This window comes from Nannobrachium achirus, assembly GCF_963921795.1.
Source record: "Nannobrachium achirus genome assembly, chromosome: 11".
In the NCBI taxonomy this organism is placed as follows: domain Eukaryota; kingdom Metazoa; phylum Chordata; class Actinopteri; order Myctophiformes; family Myctophidae; genus Nannobrachium; species Nannobrachium achirus.
In genome coordinates, this window is record NC_137820.1 from 18421883 (window position 1) to 18442162 (window position 20280).

A 20280-nucleotide genomic window follows, 5' to 3' on the forward strand; every position below is an offset into this window, starting at 1 on the left:
AGTTAATGTGTATAAAAATATAGCGTCACATTAATACAGTATGACATCAACATTATCCCATCTCATTCTTTAGAATGCCTGAAATCTGAACTTTAAAATCAGATATGTAATAAGAGCTTGCAGTTTCAGATTTCTTCTTCATTCGAGGGTTTTGTTACAAGTCAGAGAGGTTCTGCAATAAAATCAGCAGAAAGGTTTCAATAACAGAGATGCAGTTCTTTCGGCCTCGGTTCGACCCTGCCAGCTTCTTTTTGGAGGGATTCATGAGAGCAGCAGCAACAACAACGCGTTTAAAGAAAGAAGCCATGCACCACATTTACATTAGTTTCGCTTCGATTACATTTTCTGAACAAATAGCTCATGAATGCATATTTCGAGACTTTAAAGCTACAAGGACTTGTTTTAATGAATAATGAATAATCGAAGAATATGTTACATTTTTAAGAAAGAATAGTAGAATATGTGAATACAATATAACTAGCACATCTGCTGTGGTTGGTGGTGGTCTCCCTACATTGAAGAATGTTGACCCTGCTGGGACACATAGGCTATGTCCTTTGCACAAGAAAATGATGCAAACCACACCCCCATCATATTCATTGGATATGCTGTCCTCCCTTTGGCTGTTTGCTGTAGTTAGTCTCGCGTGGCCAGACTGTTGACTCCGCATTTTGGAAATGCTCCCGTCATACAGTCTGGAATAACGGAAGAAGAATGATGAGTACCCGGTTAAGTAAGCGGAAGTGAAGCTCCTCCTCACTTCCGTTTCCGTCTCACATCGCGCACATTTATCATTATATAAATAAAAAATATCTAAGCATATTTAGCTTGCTTCTTAGCAGAAATGAAGTTTTAAAATATATTTTCGTGAACAGAAATGCCAGCTGCCATTATACTTGCCGTTCAGGAGGTGTAGTTCCAGACTCTATATAGCATTCGGAGATTGTGGAATAGTTGTCTGGCTACGCGAGACTAGCTGTATAGGCACACCTAACTTGTAGACAAGTGATAAGAAAACTCACAGCAATGGGGATGTGGTTTGTGAAATCTTCTGCTTCAAAATACATACTGTAGATGCAAGTATAGGACAATGTCAATAAAGTGATTTGAACCATATTGGATTAGATGCGCAGCCATCTTTATTGTAGTTTAGCAGTTACCTATCTCTGTCGGGAGAGATAGGTAGATGACATAAAACCTATGGATTGTAGCTTTAAATACATTTTCAGCGTAGCTTCCCCAAGACAGCTGACAAGATATGGTCGCTGTCCGTGTAATTCGGTTTCGCCGTTAATTACTGTACGAGATGTGAAAGCTCTCAGGAGACCTTGTGAGCCTCTGATGTGCTGCTATGTTGGATAGAACACACACTCACGCATGCACAGCTGGGTCTCTCTCATTAGGTGATGTAGTTACTGATACGCTACCAGTCTTTGCCTGGCAGGGGAGGTGTGTGTGCATGCGTGTGTGCGTGCGTGCGTGCGTGCGAGTGCATGCATGCGTGCATGCACAATCACATGCACATGCGTGCATGTGTTCTGTTCATGAGATAGAGCCCAGCAGGAGTCATGATTGGTCTCCCTGGGACTCCTCCCCCACCCAGGACGAGAGGGGAACACATACAGTAGGAGGTGTAGAGTGAAGGAAAGGATGGGTTAGAAACATAAATGCAGATGTTAATCTTAAAGCATGAAAATTAATTGTCGAACCTTTCCTGCTTTAGCTTCATATCGGTGTATGCAGGTGTGTGTGTGTGTGTGTGTGTGTGTGTGTGTGTGTGTGTGTGTGTGTGTGTGTGTGTGTGTGTGTGTGGGTGTGGGTGGGTGTGTGTGGGTGGGTGGGTGCGTGCATGTGTGATGCATGTGCACTCTATACCTTTTCCTCCAGCACGTGCCTTATAACCTTGCTTGATACCCGAGTCGAGCTGTGCGCCTTCTACAGCAGTGCACAGGCGCAGCCCGGGGTAACTATCTATTATTCTTTGTCAGGAGTAAGTGATATATTCTAACCGTGAATCTGTTGCCGTTCAAGTTAATGTGTTTTTGTGAGAAATCCCAGTGGCTTTGAGAAATAGCATATTGAATGGGTGGATATAGAGCTCAGGGATCCACCGGTTGCTTCTTGAAAAGCCAGTTGAAGGCTGAACCTGTGATGCCTCTTGCCTTCAGCAGGTTGGAGCACAGCCGTGCTGTGGCAGTTATCAGTGACTGCATATGTGTTTGTGTGTGTTAAAGAGAGAGCATACACACGCAGAATATGTGAGTGTATATGTTTGCATGCTAGTGTGTGCGCATCTGTGCATGCACATGCGTATATGTGATATTGCGGTATGTTGATTTGTGCGCACGTGTGAGTGAATTCATCTCCACCTATATATAACACTGAGTTTGTCTATACCATATAGAAGCAACGGATGCTCACTGTAGAGATGACAGGTTCGTGTGTAGAGCAAAGGGAGGCGTGCTTTGGCGTGAGTGTGTTTTGCACCGTAGGGTGTTGGTGGTCGTATTGTTGCACGTGGACGTGCGTATGGGGGCAGAGAGAGGTTCCCCCACCCATCCGGTCTCTCTCTTCCTCTCTCTCTCTCTCTCTCTCTCTCTCTCTCTCTCTCTCTCTCTTTCCAGCTGAGTCTCGTATCTGCCCCACTTAGCCCATGGAGCGAACTGTAATCAGCCATTCTCAGGAGAGAGAAAAGAGGGGGGGGGGGGGGGGGATGCATTGCTTAGCCATCGTCTTTGATGCAGCCCTGGGTGGTGTCTAGGGGAAGGGGCTCGAGCCTGACGGAATGAACCATTATAAGGCGAAAAAGGGAGAGAGAGAGAGAGAGAGAGAGAGAGAGAGAGAGGGAAATGGATCAGAAGATGAATGAAGGAGAGAGGAAATGAAGAGAACTGGGAGAGGAGAGGATGGGTACAGAGAGAGAGCATACAGGGAGAGCAGAAGAAAGGCATAAGGAAAGATTGCTATGGTAGAGTGAGAAGAGGGGGCTAGAACAGAGTCAAGACAATGAGGGAGAAGAGAAATGGGGTCTCTGGGGGCGCCTGCTGGCCTACCGGTCCAGGCGCATACCACATAGGCATTGCCACTTCCCGATCCGGACGACCTTTGCCGCATGTCACTCCCCATCTCTCCCCCCATTTCCTGTCAGTCTACTGTCCTATCTAATAAAGACATAAAGGCCCCAAAACAAATCTTGAAAAAAAAAGAAAAGAGAAATGGGGTCTCTGAGGCAGCTGACTGACCCCCTCCACCCTTGATCCCCCCTGTCCGCCACCTATCTAAGTAGAGGGATGGAGACTATTATTATGTGAGAGATCAGAGCCCACCATGGTATATAACTCATCACACATGCAGTACAGTATACCCCCTGCTGCTGGCCTCTGATCAGATCCAGAGTCTGTAGCGGAAATACCCAGAAATAACATGAATGTAAGACATGGGGATGGAGAAGTAGGAAGGGACATACAATGTCTTGGTCTCAGGTTACGAGAATAATGAAAGGACTGGACTACGGTATGCGCGACCTGGCGTTTGCCAACAAACCTAAGCACAACGGTGGGGGCCGGTGGGCAAGGAGGTACTAGGGAGCGCTCCGCTGTGTTCACTTGGACGCCTCTGTCGCCATCACCGAAAAAAGCGCTCCTTTCCCTTGCATCTCCTGCGGATACAATAATAGCCCCCCCGCGCCCCCCACCGCTGTGCTTAGGTTCGTTGGCAAAAACGAGCATGCGGTTTATAACCGCCCAACACACAGTAAAATAAATGGTAATGTCTGAGTCATGGTCACAAGGTTATGTATGTCTGAGTCATCATAGTGACAGACCACACTTGTCCGCTGGCCCACCCGCCGGCTGGCCCTATTAGCCAATTTTAATATGGGATTTTGACCACTTAAGCCCTAGTTGAATAATAGAAGCTCACATTGTGAGCTTGTAGATGACACACTCACAATGTGGTGATGTGATGCATTCTGAAAAGTACAAATGAAATGCCCAAAATAGGGATGCCAGGTTGAAAGTGGTTGGTGTGCTTCATTGGCATGATGAAAGTTGCATGAATCCATTGTGGTCCATACTGAGTTCATCAACAAGACATACAATTATTGTATGTTGTTTGACTCTCTGGTAGGGGATAGAATTCTAAGTCCAATTGCACTTTGAGGACAGCCAAGTTCTTAGGTTAGTTTTAAGTGTGGGAATTGGGAATCGAGATCTTTAATGGCTATAGTATTGCACATTTTAGTGGCAGCATAGTAGAATGGATTCCAATAGAAGTTCGCTTTGGACCAGAGAGCTATCAATCTCTCCAAGACGGAACAAAGGATGGAAACAGGGCGCGCCGGTGGTTGCAGGGGTCCAATTCTCCTCCTTTTTTTATACAGGGGTTATTTTTGCAAGCTTAAATTATTGTGGGACTTCACGTGATACTGACTGATGGACAATCTCTCTCTCTCTCTCTCTCTCTCTCTCTCTCTCTCTCTCTCTCTCTCTCTCTCTCTCTCTCTCTCACAAAAAATCCCTGCAACTCTCCCTCTCGTCACTCTCTGCTGGGTGCTCTCTGCCAAAACAGCGCCGGCATATAAAATTATCTTTACAAAAAAGGAGGGATGAAGTCAGTAAAAGGGAGAGAGAAGTAGGAAGGGAGAGACAGTAGAGGGCATGTAGTGTTTAAATATTCACCTGCTGTCTGTGTAAGAGCTGTTGGAGGGAATGGCAGTATGTGTGACTTGTACATGGATGGCCCCTGCTCTGTGCGCGTGTGTGTGCGTCCGTGTCCGTGTGTGTGTGTGTGTGTGTGTGTGTGTGCACTTAGGGGCACAAGCACAGCAGGCTGTAAAGTGTAAAGCTTAATTTGTTTTCCAGCGCACCAGGTCCAGTATCGCTTGCTTCAAGAGTTGAAGATCAATTCATGTTGGCACCATCATGCTATATAAACGAGTCTCTGTCCCCATGTGACCAAACCCAGCTGAGCTAACTGAGTACTGATGAACCGGAATAACTGAATTACTCCCATGGTAGCCCTCCCCTCAGGCTATTTTGTTTAATTCATCAACAAGGGAAATCACAAATATCCACTATTTCACCAGGGAAAAAAGAGGAATTTATGCCAAAGATTAGAGATATTATCTGTATTATATGTATGTGTGTATCCATTTTATTGTTTTCACCCCTGGAAAACATCTCATCAGTCATTGGAGTGTCCTTACCCCATGGTACTGCAGTGGCACTCCTGTGAAAGTCAATAACACATTATTTGGGTGGATTCCAACGGACACATGAATCGAGTAGTTTAGGGAGAACTAAATAGTGAAATATATACTTCTCAATTAGTCTTTTTATTTATTTATTTTATTTTAAGAAAGAGAGTAGGCATTCCACTCTCAGTTGGATGAATCCTTTTTCTACAAACACAGTACAGAGAGCCAGATGGCTTAGGAGAGAGAATGCAAAGAAAAAAGGCGATGGCAGGTGTCTGGGTGATGCAGGGCCAGGGTAAACTTTGTGCCCTTTGCAGTGGGGTTCGATTACTCCAGAGTGGATCCAGCTTCGCCAGGCGCTCTTAGGAACACAATTGGCTGTGTTTGTGGGTGGGACGCTGGCAGCGTAGGGTGTTTTCTGTCTCTGCACTATAGCGACTCTCACTGTCTTTTCAGCAGGCAGTGGAGGGATAGCATATGTTCCTCTGCACATACGCGGCTGGTAACAAAAAAAAACAGTCAAAAATGTAACTTATGGGCATATGGTCTCCATGAAGGACAGCCTTTTCTGAGTTATGGTTACAATTAGTAAATATTTCAGGTTATGGTTAGGCTTAAGATTAGGGTAGGAGTTTGGGTTAGGTTGAAGGAAAACGTCTTTTGATGTGCACACAAGGATAATAATAGACATGAGTGATTGTGTTTGTGTGCGTGTTTGCGTGTGCGTGCGCGTGTGTGTGTGTGTGTGTGTGTGTGTGAGACTGTGTGTGTGTTGTTGTGTTGTTAGTTACATTTTTTGGACTGTCAGCACTAGACCTGCTGACTCTCTGTCACGGCTGGTCTGTGTCACAGTTAGCCAGTGTCCTGAGGCCTGGATGGACGACTCACTGGATCACTGCCAGCCTGACTGCCTGATGTGCTTAGCTCAAGGACACCACACCATTAAAGATGTTTTATGAAGCTTAATGGCCTGTTGTTTCATGGGTCCAGGAGCCAGAGAGCAATTGGGGGAGTTCCTCCCCTAAATGTAAATAGGGGAGGAGAGAGAAGCTGTTTGACTGTATCAGTGAATTATTCTGAACCAGCACATGGTTTTCTACTTTTGATGCTTAACTGTGGGCTGGAGAGGAGACATGCAGTACATGTGCGTACAAAACACAATACATTGTCAATCCATCATACAATGGAATATAAAGACGTGGGTATTGCTGGCTGACGCACTCGCTCGCTTGTTTTTTTTTTTTTTTTTTTTTACTACAATCAAATACAAAGACCATCCACACAGGATCTTCCTCAGATCTGTATTTTATGAGTTTTAGCAGCAGGAGAGAAACATACATCAGTTCAAGCGGTGACAACATGCTTTCCTTTGTCCCTCTCTCTCTCTCTCCTCCTTCCTGACCAAACGTCCTTCCTCCGTCCCCCTCCATCCATCCTTCGGCAGGAGTCAGACGGTACTGCATCAGTTCTGTTGCCCCGCCCCAGAGAACCCAGAGACCGACACCACTGGCTCCTCCAGGTAAGACTGACACAGTCAGCGTCCAATCAGAAACACAGTCACTGACCACTAGGTCTAACCTGAGAGAAAGAGAGAATGTGTGTGTGTGTGTGTGTGTGTGTGTGTGTGTGTGTGTGTTGTGTGTGTGTGTGTGTGTGTGTGTGTGTGTGTGTGTGTGTGTGTGTGTGTGTGTGTGTGTGTGTGTGTGTGTGTGTGCGCGCGCACGTGCGCATGCGTGCGTGCCTGAATATGTACATCCTCATTGTGAAGACCTCTAAATGACACAGTGAGATGCTCCATCTCCTTGAGCATGTGTGCGTGTGTGCGTGCGTGTGTGTGTGTGTGTGTGTGTGTGTGTGCGTAAGTGCGTGCGTGCGTGCGTGCGTGCGTGCGTGCGTGCGTGCGTGTGTGTGTGCATTAAGCCTGCTCTCACAGCAGTGAGCACTGTTATTATGCATTGCATGTGAGTAAGTGCTCACCAACAAAACAAAACAAAAACCTATAGCTGTAGCCCGAGGGAGGCTAGGATTAGAGTCACATGCACATATATGCATGTCGTCGTTGTCGGGTGGAAACCTTGTATGTCCAAAACCGTTCGTTTTGCATTTTTCATTTAAAAAATGACTTTAACTAGTGAAAACAGACAATCTACAAGCACACAGCGAGGTGTTGTGTGCTTGTAGATCGTCTGTTTTCACTAGTTAGATCTGCTGCTTTCACTACTTTTGTGCGACGGCCTTGTACGATGAAGCAGGGCTTTACTTAGCGAAAGAACATACAAATTTGAAACTTGGAGATACGAGGTTTCCACACGACAACGACGATATATACCATGGGGCAAGCGAGCTGTAAAGGGAGACGGATAGAATGAGAGGGGGAGAGAGAGAGTGGGAATGGGGTGGGGGGATGCTAGATGACGTCTTGGTTATGACTACCATACCTAAGCATCATTCGTATTTCTATTTTTTAATTAGGCCCCTTGTGTGGTGAGTGCGTGTGTATGTCTACGTAAGCAGTCGTCATTGTATTTTGCTCATGCTTGCGTGCGTTTGTGCAAAGGTGGGGGGTTCGGCTGTGGGTCGGATGGGGTGGTAATTTGCAGTACAAGAGGTTAGTGAGATGGAAAAATCTAAGCCCTACTCCTCATTCAGCATTGAGGGTAATTTGATGGAGACGTGTGTGTGTCATACGTCAGTATTTATTCCCTGTGTGAACCTTTTCCTTTCATCATAATTTGTTGCTGAACATATAGCAGTATGTGATAATTCACATTTTTACGCATAAAAAGTGTCATACTGTACGGTATCTATCATCTTTGTCTAATACAGTAATGTAGAAACATGAATGAAATCCTATTTACTGTTGTGACCAATAGATTTATTATTCTGTCAGGCCAGAGCATTCCATCCGCATCATTCTCTGGCTATATGCATCTGGGGAAAACATGCTGAGAGTGCTTGATCTGTCCATCCTGGCTGGCTCCATTCAATGTCTATATCCTCCATGTCCTCTACCTTCCATACATCCTCTTAACTCATTGTTTCCCAAACAGTGGTTCGGGGCGGGTCGCAGATCAATTTTTATGGGTCTCGAGTAAATATTCCCTTTTTTGATACCCTATATTAAAAGGAAAAATATATAAAAATTCCAACATTTTTGAAAAGCATTTCATGAATAAAATCCAAAAATCGAATCATTTCCATAAATAAATAGTAGCAGATCCACAACACTAGTAGTTTGGGTCCCGGGCAAACGTAACATTTCTTGAGCTAAAAGGTTTGGGAACCAGTGGTCTGGTCTAACTCCTCCATGTCCTCTACCTCACCTGTCTCCCCTGCCTCCTCCTCCATCATATGATCTACCTCCCATACTCCTTCTTCCTCTATGTGTCCCATGTACCGTACCGTTTCTCCATGTCCACTTCCTCCTCCTGATCCCAATCATGCAAGTGCCATCGTTCATAGTTTTCAGGAAAGAGTAAAATGAAGAGCAAGGAGAAAAACCCAGAAAAATAAACAGTTCAAAAGAAAAATCTAAGATACTTTATACTTCTTCATACTTATAGATTAACAGTAGCCGGTATGTGCTGGAGGTTAGACAGCAGGTGCAAAAAATAGCAGGTTACAGTACAGTAGAGGTTAGACATGAACACTTAATAATAGCAGGCGCAGTAGGCAGACATCCCAAGTCTCCCGGATGTTGCGGGAGTCTCCCGGAAATCAGCGTCTCCTCCCGGACGCCCGCGAGTAACACCGAACCTCCCTAAATCCCAGGCGCTCCCGCAAATGCTTGCCATATCCGCCTGGATCCGGTCTAGAACCGGATCTGCGACCCGCGATGCAAGTAAATGTGTTCTCATTCGTCGTCAAACTGTCAATCTTGCAGCCTGTGCGACGCACGGCAGCCTGCAGGCAGGCTGTTGTGTGTGTCTCACAGTGATAGTGACAGAACTTTCTCCATATAGGTAAGAAATACATCATGCTATAAATTAACCCGATTATATTAAGCCTAAAATGGTTCGGCCGCCGTGCAGAACCGTTTTTAACAGTTTTTAACAATTTTTAACCGTAGAAAAATTTGTTAAATCTGAGAAAAAAAACGATAAAGCGCGCGTGCACAGGGGACCTCCCGGAAATGCTGATCTCAAAGTTGGGATGTCTGAGTAGGCTACCTGAGTGCCTTCTTCCACCTCCATCTACTCTACCTCCTCTCATTGTTACACATCTGGAAATGTTTTCATTCTCTTGCTCTACTCCTCATTTCATGAAAACTGCCTTGAGATAACTGCTGCCGTTATATAAATACAACAATATGACTAAACAAAACACTAAATAAATCTCCCTACCATTTACCATTACTGCGTTTCATTTGCTTCATTATAATTGTCTCTCAAATCACACATCTTATTATGTACTGTAACAATCCATCATTGAGCAGAGTAGGAGAGAAAACAGCGCTCTGTGTGCTGAGAGGCATGAGTCAGAGCGCAAATAACAATCACTTCGACAAACACTCAAAACAGACGGAGTCTTATATAAACGACACACATTCACAGATACACAAAGCAAATGAATGAGCATGGGGAGTCAACAGATAATTACAGTCGTTACAATTAGTTAATCACTGCACTTCATGCAAGATATGACTGGAAAGCATTGCTTGTGCAACTACAAAAAAAAGAATCTACATAGCTTATCCATGTCATGTGATATACCGGTATGCTACTTCAGTACCACTACAGATAATTGCAATGAACATTTCATATCCAGGAATTTATATAGACCGATTTCCTGAGAGCCGCCGCCATCTCTGCGGTGCAAACAGCAGTGTAAAGTAACGTGTAGCCTACATTTACCTGTACTTAAATACAATGTTTGTACTTTGCCTGAGTATTTCCCATCTTTAATAATTTTATGACTACTCTACCACTGGCTGCGGTTTACACCGCTCTACAGGGGAGCGCCCAGGAAATCAGTCTATAGACCAGGGGTTTTCAAAGTGGGTGACGGGTCACCCTGGGGTGCCGCGACGCCAGTCCAGGGGTGCCACGAGATAATTTGATAATATTTGGAATTTATTTGGACACATGAAAAAATATTTAGTATAATTTGAAACTTGAAGTACCAAATTATTTCAGTCAGTTCTAACCAAAATGGCTATTATCTCAACGTTTTCCTCACAACATAATCACTAGAATATCGTCACTGTCGGGCAGAAACCTTGTATCTCCAAGTTTCAAATGTGTACGTCTTTTGTTAAAACAAAGCCCTGCTTCATCATACAAGACTGTCGCACTAAACTGTGCGATAGTCGTAAGCGATACGAGGCGTTGTGTGCTTGTAGATCGGCTGTTTTCACTAGTTTAGTACATTTTATAGATGATAAATACAAAATGAACGGTTTTGGACATACCGTACAAGGTTTCCACCCGACAACGACGATATGCTATAAATATAAGGTGCTGGGAGTGAAAATTATAATGTAGGGGTGCCTCGGACGGATTAAAACAATATTTATGGGGTGCCCTGAGACAAAAAGGTTTCGGAACCCCTGCTATAGACACCCCGATGTCACTGAGTGACTATCCCTCTGACACACTTTCACACATTGCCTATTCAAGGACAGGTCTAGCCATGTATTGGTTTTTGATCCTGTCTTGTTTCCCTCTAACTGATGCTTTCTAATAACTGTTTCCATCTGTCTCTTGTTGGATGGATTCCATCTTGCTTTGTACCCTGTGATATGCTACGCTCTACTCACTCTGTCCCAGTGAATGATGTTATTCATCATGTCTTACAAGTCCTACTACTCTTGTGGGATTTATTTTTCTTTCTTTCTGATCCTTCCCAGACAACTGTTAGCAGGTACCTTATTTATATCATCTGTTTATTCCTCACACAGTGCACCATGTCCAAAATGTAGAGTTCACCCATTTGTACACCTAGTCCTGTCGCTGGAGGTGACGTGCACGCACCCACGCACGCACGCTAGGGAAGGGGCGATAAGTGATATTATCGTTTATCGTGGTAAAAAACACTCACGATAATCGTATTGTGGAGATGTAATTTATCGTGATATCGTCCTCCGTCATGCACTGGGATCAATTCACCTTTTATTTGCAGAGCTGCATATCCGGTACCACTTAAAACCCTCTATAATTGGTAAAAGGTACTTATAATATACGTACTTGATACAGTCCTTTTTTCACTCTCTATCAAATGTCTTTGCCAAAAAATAGGCAATCTTCAAGCTCACCACGCGTCGCAATGCGACACGTTGTAGATCTGCTATTTTTTGGCAAATGTTCCGCCCCAGGATAATTATCGCGATAATAGTACATCGCGATGTCTTTTGTCACACACACACACACACACACACACCCACACACACACACACACACACACACACACACACACACACACACACACACACACACACACTCGCACACACACTCAGTTCGATAAGAAATGCCTTACCGGCATGAGCATTTTGTGAACAGCAGTGCCAAATGCCAGTGCAATGGGAGACCAAGGGATTGAAGAACACACACTTGTACACAGAGATAGCATATGTCTGTCTCTACATGGAGGTGTAAGCACCTGGTGGCTGTGGAAGTGTAACCCTCTTCTAAATCTATCTGTCTAGTGCATCTCAGCAGGGGCGTCACAAGGGGTAGGAAAGTGGGACTGAGGTGGAGGGGCCTTAGTAACTTTAGCTATTGAAAAATAGCAGATATACAAGCTCACAGCGCGGCACCGAGTGCCGCGCTGCGAGCTTGTAGATCTGCTATTTTTGAAAAGTCGTGAAAATGTGTGCAAATCTTTGAATATGTATTTTTTAAGCGAACATTTGTAACTCAAATTTTGAGATGGGGTCCGTGGCCAAATTCATATCATTTTGGGGGTCCTTCACATGAAAAAGATTGAGCATCACTGACATGGAAACATGGGTTCCTTGCACACATTTTCACAATTTTTCAAAAATAGCAGATCTACAAGCTTGCAGCGCGGCACTCGGTGCCGCGCTGTGAGCTTGTATATCTGCTATTTTTCAATAGTTAACATTCAAGGGGGACCCACAGTGAATCCTTATACCCAGGGCCCAGAATTTGGTGTGACGCCCCTGCATCTCAGTCTGCTCTTCACCCCACATTCTCTCTCTCTCTTGGCACCTCATGAGAGAGTAACGGCTCTCTCATGAGGTGCCTAGAGAGAGAGAGAGAGAGAATGAGAGAGAGGAGAGGGAGAATGCGGGAGAGAGCGAGGGATCTCGAAAATTCAATTCCATCTCAGAGAGAGATAATGAGTGTGCGTGACAGACAGAGAGAGTATGATGGAAAAATGAATATCCAGTCAGGGTGACGATTGACCATTTATTGAAATAGATTCGGCAAAGTAACAGCATCACAGATCATAAAGAACAGGCCTCCTGGCCTGCTCCTGGCAGCCCTCTCTGCGCAGAACCCCTTGAAGTGTCAGTGAACCTGTGGATCGGGACCCCCAGGGGGGTCCCCAAATTATTTTGGGGGGTCCCCAGATGATTAACTTAATGTACATTGTTTTGTCACTCAACAGTAAACAAACCACCATAAAGTTTAAGTGTATGGAGGGTATCTGGACTTTTCTAAAGTGACAGTTTAAGGACTTTTTAGTACCTCTAAAATGACAAATTAAACATTGTCCAGATTTTCTAATATTAGAGCCAGAAAATAGAACTGTGTTGTACAAAATGTAATGCCTCAACTCTTAGTGCTCGTCAGGGTGGGGGGGTCCCCAGTTAAAATATGATTATTTGGCGGGTCGCGGCCTGAAAAGGTTGAGAACCACTGATATAGGACACCTGTTATACACCAAGATGCTCTCCCTAAATGGAGATAATTATAAGTACCATGCAGTATATGATAAGGCTGACTGATTAAGTTAGCAATGACCATGTCTGCCACAGAGAGAGTAAGCATGGAGGAGTCAGCTCAGCTGTTAGATTGACAGCTGTAGTCGAGTTAAGCTTAGCACACGTATTGTGAGAGCTTGCTGACTAGACATTCAATGAGTTTGAATGGGAGGCCAACAAGAACACAATACATAATGGTGTCAATCTATAAATGTCTGCCACCACAAGAGAATAAGAGCGAGAGAGGGAGAGAGAGACAAACACACACACACACACACACACACACACATGTATATACTGGTAAGTATATACTAGAGGTTCGGGCCTCACACCTACGTTGCATGTACGATCCGACCATCATAGTGTCGTGGCTTTGTCAGAGTACCCGTTGTACCCGTCTGTCTGTATCCCTTTTGTGCCCATATATGGAGGTCTCTGCATCTGTCTGTCTACCCGTGTCCCTTTTATACCCATATATGGAGATCCGTTATGTAATTAATATAAGCCCATACCCTATTTATTGGCATGCCCATACATGGACATACAGTATCGGTCGGATCTGCGGTTCTGGACAGTCAAACTATTCGATGCCAGGCATCACATTCCCTTGACCAATGCGCGCACAGAGTGTATAGTTGGTTGGTCCCATATATGGCTATGGGCATATTGGGTTTGTTTATGGTTATGTCTGAGTTATAGTGATATGCCTATATATGGACGTATCAGGTTTGTTTATGGTTAAGTCTGAATCATAGTGATGTCACGTAATAATGACTTGCGTGGCCGTGGTCCACCGTCGCTGACCATTATAAGGTATATATATTCCTAGTTTTCCTACTAATATACGACCAAATGTCTGTCTGTCCGATGTCTGTCTGATATACACACATGCTGACATCACTGATACTAAACAGCGCCCAAATTTGGAGATAACTGACATCACTGATACTGCCGCCTGTATGCACATGCTTTGCCGTTATGGTAACAGCCAGACCCGTAGAATGGAGAGAGTTATGACACTTACGTCGACCCCCATTGTAAGCGTGGAAAGCTATGGAAGTAGCTAGCTTAGCCTAGCTTACTGGAGCCTGTTCTCATTCTTAGTGAGCCGTTGCTGCTCTTCAGCCCCGTCCGCCCCCATTATAAACGAGGCATTTTCACTCGCTGGTGGTAAGTAGACTAAATCACGTCTTTTTTCCCCCTTTTAATAATGTTGTATACCTTGGAGAGGCCTGTGAATGAGTTAAAAGGGGGAAAAATATGTGATTTACTTACCAGCGAGTGAAAATGCCTAGGTTATAATGGGGGCGGACGGGGCTGAAGAGCAGCAGAGTCAGAGGCTCGCTAAGAATGAGAACAGGCTCCATGCGACACCACTTCCGGTCTGCGGCGAGATCAAAGCGTGACCCCACTCTCTTCTAAACCACACTGGTAACAGCCGCATGCTGAAACAGCGCCCAAATTTGGAGACTGACATCACTGATACGTCTGGGTTCTCCAACATTCAATTCCTCATATACTGTGCACACCCCATATAACCCATACCGCACACAATTCGAAGCACATTAGTTCGAACGGGCAAGGACTAATATAAACTTGATTATTCAATTTAAATTAATTGAAAAAGTCATTGATAGAATAATCACACAAAAAAACTATAGTTGCAGCCATTGTGCGTGTGTGTGTGTGTGTGTGTGTGTGTGTGTGTGTGTGTGTGTGTGTGTGTGTGTGTGTGTGTGTGTGTGTGTGTGTGTGTGTGTGTGTGTGTGTGTCCTCTGGCTGTGCAGTAGGGTCTCTATGGGTCCCTGAGTGAGTTGACAGATGTTCATTTCTCTCTTGTTATGACATCATGGGTGCAGGCAGACACAATCTGCTTGTTTACCGTTTGTGTGTCTGTTGGTGTGTGCGTGCGTGCGTACATGCCTGTGCGTGCGCGCATGTGAGTGTGTGTGTGTGTGTGTGTGTGTGTGTGTGTGTGTGTGTGTGTGTGTGTGTGTGTGTGTGTGTGTGTGTGTGTGTGTGTGTGTGTGTGTGTGTGTTTACTACCCATGTCATTAAGGCGTCTTTGCAGTGATGCATTAATATCTCCCCTCTGCATTTAAATCCTCTAATGTATTCTAATGTACTCTAATGTATTCTGATGCAGTGTCGGGGCATGGCAGTGTTTTAATAGACTTTTTGATAGCGACTGCCTCCAGCACACACACAGTTCTGTCTTCTGCCTCACGCTGTACATTCTGCCTCTCTCTCTCTCTCTCTCTCTCTCTCTCTCTCTCTCTCTCTCTCTCTCTCTCTCTCTCTCTCACACACACACACACACACACACACACACACACACACACACACACACACACACACACACACACACACACACACACACACGCGCACACACACGCACACACACGCACACTAACACTCTCTTTTCCTCTGTCACTGTTTTTCTTTCTACCACACACATACAAACCTGTACACACTTTCACCTTGTCATTTCTTCCTTGTTCCCCCTCCCCCCACAGGCCCACATACACATATTCTCTCTTATACTCTTTTCCTCTTTCCACTTTTCCTCTGTCATGTTTTTTTCCCTACCACACACACACTATGCGCGCACGCACACGCAGACACGTGTAAATGTTTGATAAGCTGGGCTCAGTCACCAGAGTGGACATGTTGTAGGCACCACACCTACTGTAGCATCTACTGACAAATAATAACACTATCTCCTATTTGCCACAGGAAATGTGATTAGAGGCAAGAAATAAAGTGTTTATCATAAGATACAACACAATATAGGAAGAGTAAACACATTAGTTAATACAATGCGTCATGTTATAGAATACTATATCACTAACAATATACAAAAAGAGTAATCAATATGATGTACACAGAGACACAGAATGAGAAAAGGAACAACATGTGTCTAAAAAGACTAAGATATTTAGTCACATGTACGCATGCCCCCATGCAACCACTGAAATAAAAATCGCTAAAATTGCTAAAACGATAGAAAGCAGTAAAGGAAAACATTTTAATGCTCATATTTTCTATTCTCTAATTACAATGTAAAATATGAACCCTTGTTGTCAAAAAACTAAGTTGTCCTTTAAGCATGCAAGCTTTATCTAATATCTAATCAAGGCTGTATAATCAAGGGCCTCCAATCAGAACTGGTGGGTTGACAAGGACTTTCCTACAATTATACTTCCTAATTTATTGAAAGGAAAACATTGCAAAATCAGTGTAAAAAGTGGATGCTTTTATCATGTTGACATGTGTATTATATTATGTGAATGTTGCCAGGGATGTGCAGAGAATGTTAGAGAGGCAGAGACTGACATTTCTAAAGGGCCTTTTGGTGAAAATATCGAATATAGCAGACCTCCAAGCTCACAACGTGTCGCAGTGCGACGCGTTGTGAGCTTGGAGCTTGGATGTCGGCTATTTTTGGTGATTGGTACCACTCTGAACTAAGGGGTTGTTTACACGGCGACGTTGCAATGAGAATTCCGCAAAATGAAAAGTCAGATATGCCTTCCGTTCAGACGTCAACTGCATTTTAGGGGGTTTAAAACGGAACGAAGTAAGACCAGAATTTTGGGTGGAAAAGCTGACAGCGATCTCCCCTCTCGTCACCGTGTGAACAGTGGGAAACATAAGAAACCACAACACATGTGATGTCATGGCTCGCATACAGCCTACTGCAGCCACATTACCATGGTGAATGGTAAACAAGGAAGTAGAATCGTCTATCTGTGCGTCCAAAAAAAAGGAAAAGGAAATAGAAATGCTGATATTTCTTCCAAAAAGCTAGGTAACATGTCATTAGGTCGAACACCCTTTGGATCGACCACCAAACTCTAACCCAAACCCTAATCCTAACCTCAGTAAAACTATGCCTAACTCTAACCCTAACCCTAAACCTGACCTCAGTAACCGTGACGCGGGTGATTATCTAACCTGCCGACTCTCGCGGGTGATTATCTAACCTGCCGACGCTGTTCGACCCAACGGGAGTTCGACCTATGGGGCAGTCCCCCATACCCTATACTGTACATAACGACGCAATGTGACATAGCTCTGTTTACACAATGCTGTACCCCCTCCAACTGCATAGGCTATATGCTCCCCATTTTCAACAGTTTTTATTATGTTTTGAAACTTGCTTTGTAAATGTATGTTTTCTCATGCCAATAAAGCCCTTTTGAATTGAATTGAATTGCGTTACCGCCACCGAAATTAAATGGACACTACATCATTTCATGCGCCGATGCGGCTTCATATGAACGCTGGTTAAAAAAATTACGAAGTCCAGGGACCTCACCGGTTTCTCTACAGAGCGGTGTTGTCTGAACGGGGCCTAAGCATAATCAAGTCAATACTGGAGGTGTGGCGTAACGGCATGGATTTCTACACAGAGAGGGCACTTCTTTCAACATACTGTAAGATGCTGCATTCAGTTTGGACAAGGCAATTCTCTTGAATGCTGCCTACAGCTATGGCGTGGAAAGTGGGGCATTTGCATTTATTTCAGCATAGTAAAAACTGCATCCATGGTATTTTTACACAAGGATAAAAGGGCAGGGTCTCAAGCCCCCTTCCATGTCTATGTGTGCACGTGCCTGAATGTTGCCATAATAAATGGCCATGTAAACAGAACAGAACCAAGGACACATCTTACTCAGAGGAACAGAAGAACAAAAACATCTGTTGAGATTAGAGTTGCGTAAAAGAGGATTGAAAATAACAGAACAGGTTAACCTGTAGAAGCACTATTCTGGGTCAGACCAATTAGCTCTCATACTTCAGGTGCATTACAGAGCCAATTCAATTTATTTTCCAGTGAACCCTGCCACCCCCACGTCACACCTATTCACTTCAAAAGAACTCTGCTACACACATCTCTCTAGCCCTGCTCATTTCGTGCAAATCAGTCTAAAAGCGCCACATTTTGCACAGATGTAGCCCAGGGCTTGCTCTAATGATTTAGCTAGGGCGCCCGAGTTGGTGACCTTCGGGGTCGCCACAGAGGCCAATTCAAGTTGGGCTCCCATCGACTTTCTATACAGGAGGGCAGTCCCCGGAGGAAAATACCCAGAAAAAAATCTGCTTTAAGTAGGATGTGAGGGGTCTAACTAGGGGTTTGTCATGATTCTGAATCCATTGCAAGCATTTGTTTTTCACAAAAAACATTCCTTGGGCTAGAAATGGCCCCACAAAACACCCACAAAACTGTGAAAAGTGATGACAAGGTGGGGGTCCAGGTACCCCCAGGCCAGGGGTCTTGGAGGGGGTTCCAGGGGGTCCCCAGCAAAATGGGGAACATCCTAACCAATTTAACGCTATTTTATACTTCGGGGCTTTCGAAAAACAAACAACCGAGGTACAAGCTCACAGCACGTCCCATCGCAACGCTTGTAGATCTGCTATTTTCAAAGGATTTGGAAAAAATCATTAAAAACAGTGAAACATTTTGGAACAAGATTGAAACACAAATCTTCTCTTATGGGGGTCCTTGGCACAACATGGTTTCAGATGGGTCTCCACAGCCTAATACATCTCAATTTGGGGGTCGTTGACATGAAAATGTCAAGGACCACTGAGAACCAATGTTGTGCCAGTGGTTCTCAACCAGTGGCCCAAGGACCACCAGTGGTCCTTGAAGAGATCCCAGGTGGTCCCCAGCTAAATGATGGAGAGTTGGTAACCAAGTGGACCCTTATTGATCTTTAACTCTTGAGAGTGTAAAATTAAACCATTTGGTTTCATTTTATAAGAGTTCAACTATTGTTACAATTCTGCATTACAAGAAGTCAAGATTTATAAGAAGTCTACACAATTAGAGAATGTAGAAGAATTGTTCTTTTGATCACCGTTTGATCACTGTTATCTCTCCTGTGGTACCACATCAATACAGCTTGGAATTGTCGACAAAATCGTATCCAAAAAATAACAAAATATTCTACGTTTTTGGGTCTGAGTCAGAGGCTAAATCTCATCAAAAAGTGCATGGTCCGTGGCCCTTGATATGAAAAAGGTTGAAAACCACTGTTGTGCTACACACATGAAGGTTCACGGTCACAGACTCTAACACCAGTACGCTCTTATCTTCATGGCAGCGGACAGATGCTCAGCCTGGAAGGCGGCTCTTCCTCCGGCGGAGGACAGGAAATGGAGGGGACAGTGGGCGGGATCAAGAGAGAGGGACCCAGCGAATATGAAATCACTCTGGAGAATAAGAACAAACAGGTACCTCTGTCCCAAATGCAAAATTGCCTCTTTTGGAGTGGTGCGTGTGCGTGTGTGTGCGTGCACGTGCGTGCGCGTGCGTGTCTGTGTCTGTGTGCGTGCAAAGTTTGACAGAAGTTTTCCCTGTTTGTCTAAGGTTTTGTCATTGAAGGCTGTGTGGTGATATGTGTTTGTATCCAGAGTTACATTGGTATCTATTTATGTCCCTATTGACACTCACACAAGAAAATCCCACGAACACCAGCGATGCCATCGCCACGGCGACAGGAACAGGAAAGATGCTAGGTTGTCATGGTAACAGCTAATAACCGCTCTTGTCTTGGCAGCTCAAGGTATCTTTATTTCGCATTGCGAACCACTGAAGGGGCCACTATTTCTGCTGCCTCTGTTACGGTGCTGCCGCAATATCATGTGGGTGTGTGGATGTGAGTGCACTGTGCACATATGCATTTGTGTGCAAATGCATACACAAATTGTGGGTGAACGTGTTTGTGTGTAAATAAATGAATGCTGTCTGTGTGAGACCAGTGTTTTTATGAGTATGTGAATGTGTGCCTGTGTGCGTGTGTGCGCGCGCGTGTGTGTGTGTGTGTGTGTGTGTGTGCGTGTGCGTGCGTGTGTGCGTGCGTGCGTGCATGCGCCTGCCTGCCTGCATGTGTGTGTGAGTGAGTGTGTACTTGCAATAAGGCACACGTGTGCTTTTCCTTTTTCTCTCCTCCTCTTCCTCAATGCCTAGGATGAAGGGGAATTTGAGCTGAGACGTGAGCTGAAAATATGATGCAGGAGAAAGCCTTGAAGATGCTGTGATTTAGGTCTGAGCCGCAGGGCAGAAATTGGCCCATGAGGGTGTTTACTCTTCTTCCCATTTTGTGAGATCACCTGTGTCACAGCCCATCTGTCCCCCTCTCTGTGGCCCTTCATCCAGCATTAGATTGCCAGATGATGATTG

At 44.6% G+C, this 20280-nt stretch overlaps 1 protein-coding gene across 1 annotated transcript in view; it reads left to right on the forward strand.

Annotated features, from left to right (window-relative positions):
- Positions 1 to 20280, forward strand: part of iqsec3b (IQ motif and Sec7 domain ArfGEF 3b) — a gene marked incomplete at both ends in the record, with an annotated part of 51898 nt that overhangs the window by 4162 nt on the left and 27456 nt on the right. Inside the window, 2 exons of the mRNA XM_080737288.1 lie at positions 6642 to 6716; positions 19202 to 19331. Coding sequence (XP_080593414.1) covers positions 6642 to 6716; positions 19202 to 19331 — 205 coding nt within the window. The remainder of the gene's footprint in view (positions 1 to 6641; positions 6717 to 19201; positions 19332 to 20280) is intronic.